Raw genomic sequence first — 10,896 nt, 5'->3', positions numbered from 1 at the left:
CACAAATCAAGTTAAACTAATTTTTAAGTAAATATTTAAATATGAATCATATTACAGTATTTAAATTTCACCTTCAATTTACAAATTTCAATTTATGAAAATTTTAGTTTTACATTTTAAATCCAAACGCACCTATAAAAGAATAGTATCATCTCTTCCTAGACAGCATATTTGCCTACGTCCGTTTTATATATAAATCACTTTTAATTATTTTATCAAACTCAGAAATAGTTCAATTATTGATTTTATAAAAAAAATAAAAGTCTCATAAAAAAAAGGTATGGTAGGACAAATAGATATTTTTTAAGTCAAACTAAACTAAACAAGAAACTTATTAAAAAAAAATTAACTGATACAAGTTTTTTATAGCAACATTTTCAAAGTAGAAAATTTTAATTATTAGCAATTTTTTTGCTCAAATGTCACCATTTTATATGCCATTTAATGTTATTACAGTAAAGTCCCCACAACACTCCGGTGATCTAGTCGGCTCACTACACCTACTCATTTATCAGTTATCTCTGAAAACGACAAGCCCACTTCGCTTCACGAGCCCCATTTTCGTATTGCCCTGCCTCTGCATCTCTTTCGGCAAGAATGGCGGCCCTCTTCTTCGCTTCCTTCTTCTCTGCACTTTTCTATTTACTTCTCCTTGTTCAGAGCTCCAAAAGCCCAGACTTAGAAGCTCTCATGGCGTTTAAAGCTGCGTCAGACACGTTCAACAAGCTCTCAACTTGGAACTCCAGCACAGACCCTTGTACTTCTTGGTCCGGCGTCTTTTGCCTCCATAACCGAGTCTCTCGTATCGTTCTCGAAGACCTTGATCTCCGAGGCTCTTTCGAGCCTTTGACTTCTCTAACCCAGCTTCGAGTTCTGAGCCTCAAGCAAAACCGCCTCTCCGGCCCCATTCCGAGTCTCTCCAATTTCACGGCCCTGAAACTTTTGTACCTCTCTTACAATGAGTTTTCCGGTGGGTTCCCGGCGACTCTCACATCGCTTTTCCGCTTGTACCGTCTTGATCTGTCTCACAATAACTTATCCGGCGAGATTCCGGCCACGGTCAACCATTTGACCCACGTTCTCACTCTGTGTCTTGACGAGAACCGTTTCTCCGGCAACATTCCCAGTCTGAACCTTCCAAACCTGCAAGATTTCAACGTCTCCGGGAATCGCCTCTCCGGCGAAATTCCCAAATCACTGTCGCGTTTCCCTCAATCGAGTTTCGCCCTAAACCCGTCTCTCTGCGGAGCTCCGATGCAGAAATGTGCCAACTTTGTGGCCGAACCCAGCAAACCCGGATCTGAAGGAGCCATTGCGTCGCCATTAACTCCGCGAAGTAACCCACCACGACCACCAAATATATCATCCACACCGAGCTCCATGCCTGCAAATGAAGCAACAACTCCCAGAAAATCCAACTCACCAGCAAAAATTAGCCCCCTAGCTCTGATCGCTATTATTCTTGGCGACATTGTGGTTCTCGCTGTTGTCTCTCTTCTTCTCTACTGTTACTTCTGGCAAAACTACGCTGCGAAATTGAAAGAAGGAAAAGGTTCGAAGCTCATGGAGAGCGAGAAAATCGTGTACTCATCGAGCCCGTATCCGGTGCAATCGGGCTTTGAGAGGGGTCGAATGGTGTTCTTCGAAGGGGTGAAGAAGTTCGAGCTAGAGGATTTGCTTCGGGCTTCAGCGGAAATGCTGGGAAAAGGCGGGTTCGGGACAGCGTACAAGGCTGTTCTGGACGACGGCAGCGTTGTCGCCGTCAAGAGACTTAAAGACGCTCAGATTGGCGGGAAGAAAGAGTTCGAGCAACACATGGAAATTCTGGGAAGGCTGAGACATCCGAACATTGTTCATCTGAGAGCTTACTATTTTGCCAGAGACGAGAAGTTGCTGGTCTCCGATTACATGCCCAATGGAAGCTTGTTCTGGCTTCTTCATGGTACGTGAATTTCATTTTACTTGCAATCATTAAATCTTTTGGGTTGGGTTTAATGAATTTGGCTACTTGGAAAAGTTGGCGAACAAGAAGATTCATTCCCACAAAGATGAAGAACGCCAATCATACTCTTGTTCTTGGTGGCTTCAGCATTAATTCATGTTACTTAATTATCCCTTCTGTTACTACCTTCCTGATCAAACATGGTTGAATAATGAAAATGCAATAGAACAGAGCAAGACATGCCTAATTGTAGGGTGACGATGGATCTAGTAGGCTTTAAGCGGTCGTCCTGTGGATTATTTTCTTAAAACATTCAAGTTGGACCATGTAATTATGAATATTTATACAGAAATTAAAACACAGTACAGTGCGGGGATATTACTGATTTAATTTAACAGCTCATTTTTGCGTGACAGTGAGCAAGATGACTCTGCAAAGTTATATGGATTAAAGCTGCAGATTTGATAGGGTCCATTTAGAGCTTCTTGCTTTTTTCAAATCATTGAAGTTGGACCATGTGATTATGGATGATTCGTTAATTGGTTATTTGAACCCGTGGCAATTTTATATTCTTTTTTCTTGTACGTTGACGAGCAAGCTGTGGCAGACGATAGCAACTGTAAAAAGCGCAGGAGCTATACTGCACAAAATCACTGTCTTCTTTTGCTTTTTGTTCTTTTCCAGAAACATGTCCTTGTGCTTTTATCTTTAGTACTGCCAGATTCTGAACCCCTCTGGCAAGTTTTCCAGAGAAGACTGAAAAGAACTGAATGTCAAATTCGTAATTATGCAAAACCTTATGGGTAATAGGTTATCTTTTCTTTTTTCCCGACAGGTAACCGAGGACCTGGGCGGACCCCACTGGACTGGACCACGAGGCTTAAAATAGCAGCTGGAGCGGCGCGTGGAGTGGCTTTTATTCACAGCTCGTGCAAGTCCCTTAAGCTCACCCACGGTAACATCAAGTCTACAAACATCCTCCTCGACAAGGCGGGAAATGCGCGCGTTGCAGATTTCGGGCTCTCCATCTTTGCTGGCCCCACCGCCCCGAAATCCAACGGTTACCGTGCTCCGGAAGCCCTTGACTGTCGGAGGTGCACTCAGAAATCCGACGTGTACTCCTTGGGCGTCGTCATGCTGGAGATCCTCACCGGGAAGTGCCCCTCCTCCGTGGACGGCGGAGGCTACGGGGGAAGTGCGGTGGTGGATCTTCCGAGGTGGGTACAGTCGGTGGTGAGGGAGGAGTGGACGGCGGAGGTGTTTGATCTTGAGCTCATGAGGTACAAGGATATTGAGGATGAGATGGTGGGGCTGCTTCAGATTGCTCTGGCTTGTACAGCGGCTGCGCCTGATCAACGGCCCAGCATGAGCCACGTGGTCAAGATGATCGAGGAGATACGTGGGGTCGAGGTATCGCCGTGTCATGACACGTTCGACTCTGTGTCTGATTCGCCTTCCGTGTCTGAAGATGCTTCTTGAAGCTCTTCTTATTCAGAGCGGGAAAAAAAGTATTCAGGTTTTCCTTGAACCATCTTTTAAATATTTAGTTAGATTAATCGATTGTCGTGATTGTGATAATCAAATCGTTGCCAAATGAAAATTTGTGAAATTAGCACTATTTGTTTTTTTGCCAAAAAATTTGCACTAAAGTTAAAGTTGATATCTTTATTTCTCCTCGCGAAAGAAGGGTTGTCATGTGAGAACCGAAGACATTGATACAAAACAAAATGAGAAGGTGGAACAGAGTGTTACTCTTTCAATCAACAAGAATGAAACTTTTCATTCTTACATACACTAACCAGAATAAAGTTTCTTTCTTTCTTTATTTGTTTTTTTGCCTTGGCGGTATAATCAGAATAAAGTTTTTGAGTGAGAAGGGTAAAGCAGTTTTGAATTTATTCCTATTCTTTAGATTGATTGGCAAAGTTGCTAGCTTTAATATGAAGTTGCTTTTTTTTTTTTTCCCAATAAGAATTGGAAGAGATATTCCAAAATTAGAAGTCCTTGTTCTTTTCTTCCCCCGGTTGAGAACCTGGTTCGGGGCTTGCCTCACTCGACTAAGAGGATTTAACGAGGTCCAAATTAATCTGGGTTGAGACATAACAAGAACGACAAGGAAGGGTGCTTCTAACCACTTACACTCCTGCATTTTTCAAACTCGAATTCAAGATCTCTAATTAAATTAGAGTATTTGAAGTCCTTATTTGACCTTGTGGTCTGAGGCATCAACTTTTCTGACATGTGCAATTTGGAGGACAAGAGGTTTCTGCGACCAGCGTCTTAGGCAGTGTTTCGGTTTCGGATAGTTTGGGACTTTAAAATGGCATGAGATGAAGGACGCTGACTAGATTTTAAAATGAGTAAAATAGTCCCAAATAGGGCAGAAATATCCGGCTACTCATTTAAACCTTTTTAAAAAAAAAAAAAAATTGATTTTAAAAGTTTAGCTACTTTTATATAAAAATGATTTTGAGCCTTAATTTTTTAAACCTTAGACTTGAATTACTCTTTTAAGTGCATACTTATTTTAATTCTAAAAAATAATTTTATATATTCAGATCTGAGCTACTCATTTAAACCCATATTTATTTTAATCTTAAAATAATATGATATTTTATAAATTTGGATTCCATTTAAATTTTAAAATATTTGTTTCTACTTTAAAATTATAATTTGTATTACTTATTTTGAATTTTTGAACATTTTTGGTTGTACTTCAAAACATAAATACATGATAATAATTTGGCCAAAAATATATATAATATAATAATAAAAATATTAATTTTGAAAAAAAAATAAATTAAACAATGAAGACAAGCTTTTGAATAAAATTTCGAACATAATTAATAAGAATCGAGCTTGAAGAATTGATTAATTTTAAAATAATTGGGCTTTTAGGCTCAAGTTCATAATAGCCAAGCTCATGCACACTTGCTTTCACTCATTTGTTGACTCTAAATTAGGATTACCTTTCAAGTTATTAGTGACTATCTTAAACCCATTTCTTCTAAACTCCAATTTGGGGATGGAGAATGGAGGATTTGGATCTCATACTTGTAGCAACTATAGGATTGGATGCTTACTCTACAAAAAGAATTTTGCCAACAGCCACCACAGTTTTCATGAAAATAACATTTAAAATTTACAAAAGCCACGCTTTCCTAAAAGATGTGGCTATGTTTTACCACGATTGATATAGCGACATTTGTTTATAAACTTTGGTAGAGGGTTTGCCATGCTTTTAAATCATGGCTACTGAACTAACTAAACTATGCCTAGAAACAGGTTTGGTTGTAGTGTTATACCCACGTGGCAAAATCCTTATTGTTTATTAAATCAAGGGTTTGAATAATATTGTTGCAACCAAAATCAAAAAACACTAAATCTAAATCTCTTAAATTAAGAGTGTTCACAAGATGAAACGAGACAAGGACACTTTTATCTTATGTCCTATCTCGTCTCATCTCATGAAAAATTAGGATAGGATCAAGTTTGAGATGTGCCTCCATCCCGATAAAAAAGACAATATGAGAGAAATGCTTAAATAATAATATTCATTAAAATTTTAAATCACATAACTTATTAAATTTAAAACTAAAATAAGATGAGTGCATAAACCACAACAATTTAAAGTTAAATATTGAATTACATCAATCACAACTATAAATGTACAACTTAAAATTAAATATACATGAGACATAATACATTATGATAATAATCACAAATGATCTCTAGGCTATAAGAGTAATAATAACAAACAAACTAAGCACAACATCAATTTATTATTCTTTTTTCTTTATCTAAAATATGTTGAGCTAGTGATTCTTTTAAAAATAAAGCAAAATACAATATAAATAAAAGTTATTAAATAGAGAGATATAAAAATAAGTTGTATTAATATAATTAATATATTGTAAAGAAAGAAATTACCTTGTATTCTTATTTTGTGTCATTAAAATTATTAATATAATTTTTTTAATTTTAAATAGGAATTGCATGTATTGAAATTATAATTAATATAAATATAAATTATACTAATGTAATTAATATATTTAATGTACATTTTTAAAATAAAATAATATATATATATATATATAAAATATTTGGGATAAGATGGGATAAGATGTCCCGAGGGCTATCCTATGTTCCATCTAGTCCTAAAGCCCCTTCCCATCCTGCAAAGTTGCACCCTATTTTTTTTAGCCAAGAAAAACTTACCTTGATATAATCGGGATGAAATCAGGTCGACCAAGATAAGTATAAGGTTGAATACCCCTATCCTAAATAACATCGTGAATGTCTAGCTCATTTCTTCCCTATAATTTAAAACTTTCTTAAACAGTGCATGCCTATATTATTATGTTTATACATATGATATTTTCCATCCATCTTTCCAATAATGATCTTTGTATTATGATAGATGAGTTTATATTATATATTATTTATGAATGGATTTATATTATTATATTATGTTTTTCCCCTTTATGCGTTGCTCAATATCATAGGAAATGGAGGAAGATTTTATATCAACAATAGGCAAGGAATTTGACAATGTAGACTGCAGAAGAACCATGAAAATTTTGGACTATAAGTTCGGAAATGAGCTAGACATTCACTATTTGATGTTATTTAAGAGATCTGATAGATTTGGATTTAGTGTTTTCTGATTTTGATTTCAACAAGATTATCCAAATCTTTGATTTAATGAACCGCATGAATTTTTCCTGTAGTTGCCATGGGCATGGGATCCAAATCTGGAGAATGGCATGGTCAAATATAAATAACATCATCAGAAAACTTACCATAATCATTCTTACTCCTTCTCACTCTTTCACTTCTTTCCACTCTAAGACTAAAACTGAAAAAAATATATAATTATAACTAATTTAAATCTACTATAATAATTATTAAATTATATTAAATTAAATCATTCATTCCCTCTAGTAAAACCTCCCACTCCCAGCAATGAAATGTTCGATTCCATCCCACCCCACTCCTTTCATTCCATCAATCACCATTTCGTTCCTTTTCATCTTATAATCTCTAAAGCATCAAGTTTTCTGTCAAGATACATGCGGAGGGTGTTTGATTTATGAATTTTTATACGGAATACGAAATCCGTTACAAGAACTCCAGACAGTAAGTATCAAGATAAGTAAATAATAATGCTTGTAAACCAGGGGGAAAAAGAAAAAGAATAAATCGAATAATCTCTCGAATAATCTTTTCATCAAGTTTTCACATCTTGTATATATCATCACTTGAGTCTTCTCAAGGTACTTCTCCAGTCGAACTTATTCAGATCCGCACCTTCACTATCTGAGAAATGCATAACCCTAGGAGCAATCGCCAGAAGCTTGGGCAAACTAGAAGGCGAGAACTTCTAGCAAACAAAAAACACACGTTGGTTTCTTTACCCCCATTATACTTGCACGTCTTGTTCCTCAACCTCTCCAACAACTCAGGAGTCACCTCACCGTTCAAGAACTGGTTCGGATGGGGCCCACCCTTGGACCAGTCAACCCAGGTCAACGACCTGTTCGAGTTTCCCTCGTAGAACTTGATGCTCACGAACGTAGGCAAGTAATGCTCATCCGCATAACAGTCACCATGACAGTACTTCTGAAACACAGGGAAGTACACTCTGTCGGAGACAACCTCGAGTGCGAGGTTTCTGTCCATTTCGAACCACTGTGAGCCTTTTCGCCATTGTCGGAGGGACACTAGTGGGAGCATCCTGGGTTTGTAACGGCCACGACCAACCCAGCTAGGGTCGTCGTAGGCCATGACGTAGGTCTGCTTGGAGTTGATGAGGTAGGTGTAAACGGTGGAGAAGTTGAAGAGGGGGATGCAGGATTCCGACAAGAGGACGAATCTCTGGTTCGAGACGTCGAGGAGGGCGTTCGCCAACAGCCGTCGCTCCGCTTCGATCATGTCGACGTTGCCCCAGTGAACTTTCTGCATGATACGTGATGGACATGAAAGTGTTAGTCGGTGTTGATGGTGGCTGAGTTAGGTTGACCCAGTTTATTATTATTGGTAAACTAACTAATTATAAAGCAACATGTAGCTATGTTCCGGTCCCACAAAAACAAGTGAATTAATTATAATTTAATGTTTTTTACTTTTTGGTACAGCAGCTGCTTAAGAATTTTTCAGAAGCCATAAGCGAAGGAAATTGAAGTATCTCTTTCTTTGGTTGGTTCTGAGTTTTATTGTGCTTTGTTTTCTTATAGAAGCAAAATGCAAAAAGTGGCCATGAAGTATAACCTAGGAACATATGTCGGGAAATGCATGTTGCTGAGAAGTTGAGAATGTTGAAAAAGCTGTTCTTTGTGCCTCATGAGCTACCTACCAATGGCTTGGAGATATAAGTGGGACACACGGCTCTGTCTGAGTTAGATCTAATGAGAGTGGACATACCATGTGGGATAGGACCAGTTCATAAAAGATGAACGTGGTGATAAATGTGGCAGTTGTTTCAGTTCAAAAAGAGGATATGTATTTCTGATCTCCAATTTTTTTCTGTTAGAACTCGGACGACCAAATGGCACTTTCCTTATTAAAAAATCTTTCTAAGAATACCCTTTTGTCTATTTACTATATTTCCCAAAAAGAGCTCTCTTTTAGACAAAAAAATTTCTCAAAAAGACTACGGGCAATTTGAAGGGTTAATTTCTTTACTGACTGCAATTTTGTGGACCCTATATGAATCAATTACTGACTCCCTCTGTTTTGTTTCTTGTTCTGTTTACATCCTCATCTTATCCTCTTGGTTATTCTTTTCCTCCTCTTCAACAGAGATTAGACCAACTATACATATGCATACAATGAAGCAAATGCATAGAGTATGTGAATTTGACTCAGACTAAAAGAATCATTGGAGTCACTTGGTATCATCTTTTATCATGTCATGATTCAGATTATGGTAAAAAAGTCCAGATGACTGCCATTATTGATGATAGCTAGACACTAAATCTATGAACATGTGGGCATAGAAATGGAAAGCAGTTGATAAGCCTTCCTCTGTTTTGTTCTGTTTTCTTTACTCTCGTAGCCTCGTCATTGGTTTTCTCGTCCTCTGTTCCCTCGTATCATAGATTAAAACGAGTTGTATGCATACAAATAAGGAGACTTGAAAATAGCGACTTTTTAGTTTTACCATCATTTTTGGGGCCCGAAAGAGCAAACAAAGTAGAGTACATTTAAATATGATTGATAATTAAATAGAGTCCAAATCAATTTATTACCATTTTATTTAAGTAGAGGAGAAACAAACTGACCTTGCTAGGAATTCTTCGGCCACGGAACACTGGGCTCTCTGGGTCAGATCCATTGTAAGATGGGTCTGAGTGAACATAGATTGAGTAATACCCTTCATGTCCTTTGAAGAACAAGTCCCACAAAGGAGCCAAACGCACAGGACCTTTCGTCAAGAACAAGAAGGCCACCTTAGCAACACGCTGGAAAGGGTACTCGGAGATCCTAGGAGACATCGAAGCTCTCCACAGAAGCTCCTTCTCGTCCATGTCGTGCATGACCACAGGAGGCTTAAGGTACTCCTTCATGTAACTACTGTTAGACTTAGAGGCAGGAACATCAGGCATCTCTGGTTTGGGTCTTTCAGATATTGGGTGGGGGTCTGAATATTCTTGGTGATGACAATGAAGAGATCGAGAACTTGGTGAATTCGACACTAAAGTTGCAGTTCTGAAGGTAGAAGCTGATGATGATCCCTAGAGTTATCCCACAACCCAGAAGGATCAAGTTGGGAATAAGACGAACCAGGTGGCTTTGAACATTCAAAGGCTTTGGAACTGAGTTCGTTGGGTACTGATAGTTTTGGTTCTTCATTCTTTCTGGTTTATCTAGCAGAGGCTTCTAAAGATTATCTTATATACTCAAAGCCATAATAGATGAAAACAGAACCAATCTGTGAAACAAGGATTACCAACAGCTCAAACTGATATGATAGCAGATTCTTCAGAAAGATCAGACTTTAGCCAACACAGAACTGTGACATGTGTGTTTGTATTTTGGATACAAGAACACACAAACGCAAATAGTTAGGGAGGGATGTGAATATGCGTGTGTATTGCAACGCGCATTGGCTTATATATACATTCGTGATGAAATGAAGTTAGATTGTTGTTGTTGTTTTTGCCGAAACTTCAAAGAAAACGCATTGATTTGTTGTTGTTGTCGTCGTTGTGTTCCGGTGCCGTCTTGCTACCGGGGGTCCTGGTTGGAGGAATATCCAAACGACGTTGACGTTTTCTGTGGAGTTTTCAACCGTTGAAATTTATGTAACGACGACGACGAAATTACGAGAAGCCGCCAGCCTTCCACCTTCTTCGTCTTCTTAAAGACGTGTTTGGTTACTCCTTTTTCGTGCTCCTTCGTTTCAAGAATTCAATTCCTGGAGACAACTGGCATGTGCTAGAAAAATCCATGCAGATGGAAGCACCCTGAAGAAGACTTTTTCGTCACAGGGTTCATTAATTTTCTACCAATAATCAAGAATAATAACATGTGGAAAATGATGTGAGTGATGGAATTGGTAGGTTCGGCTCAAGTAATTGACAATTGATGTTGAGAAATCTAAAACTGGAAATATTTATTTAATATTTAAAAAATTTTAACTTGTTTTAAAGGCCTTATAAAGATGATATTAATGTAGAGTCATTTTTCTAAATACTAATAAGCTGAAATGTAACAGCAAATTGTATGAGCAATAGCAGAGAAAGATATGTATTTATAATGTAAAGTTTCATATTTAGTTATTTGTTTTAATAAGAAAAGGTAATGTTATTGTACTCACACTTCCAGTTTAAAATTGTGTAAACAGTTAAAAAATTAATTTACATAATGAAGTATTTGTGTCTTAGATAGTTCTTACTCTCAAGTTTATTTTTCTAATGTTTAGTTTCAAGAAAATATGTAATTAGGTTATA

The 10,896-nt window shown here is 37.5% G+C and overlaps 1 protein-coding gene and 1 pseudogene across 1 annotated transcript; one reads left to right on the top strand and one right to left on the bottom strand.

Annotated features, from left to right (window-relative positions):
• The first annotated feature begins 506 nt into the window (after window positions 1-506).
• Window positions 507-3,604, top strand: LOC129322795 (probable leucine-rich repeat receptor-like protein kinase At1g68400). Its single transcript, XM_054969184.1, has 2 exons — window positions 507-1,942; window positions 2,778-3,604. Exons 1-2 carry the CDS (start codon window positions 598-600, stop codon window positions 3,419-3,421), a joined length of 1,989 nt encoding a protein of 662 aa, XP_054825159.1. The 5' UTR covers window positions 507-597; the 3' UTR covers window positions 3,422-3,604.
• A 3,520-nt stretch (window positions 3,605-7,124) lies between these two features.
• Window positions 7,125-10,031, bottom strand: LOC129321202 (glycosyltransferase BC10-like; annotated as a pseudogene).
• Between the last annotated feature and the right edge of the window lie 865 nt (window positions 10,032-10,896).

This window comes from Prosopis cineraria, unplaced genomic scaffold, assembly GCF_029017545.1.
Source record: "Prosopis cineraria cultivar Desert tree isolate PC_DT_omini unplaced genomic scaffold, ASM2901754v1 PC10, whole genome shotgun sequence".
Classification (NCBI taxonomy): Eukaryota; Viridiplantae; Streptophyta; class Magnoliopsida; order Fabales; family Fabaceae; genus Prosopis; species Prosopis cineraria.
Note: the sequence above shows the minus strand (reverse complement) of the source record. Positions and strands in the feature narration are given on the sequence as shown.

Bases quoted from the DNA above. Each gene is read 5' to 3' on its own strand.
- LOC129322795 (XM_054969184.1), top strand. From the start codon at position 598: ATGGCGGCCCTCTTCTTCGCTTCCTTCTTCTCTGCACTTTTCTATTTA. The intron at 1,943-2,777 runs GTACGTGAATTT...TTTTCCCGACAG, and splicing joins CTTGTTCTGGCTTCTTCATG to GTAACCGAGGACCTGGGCGG.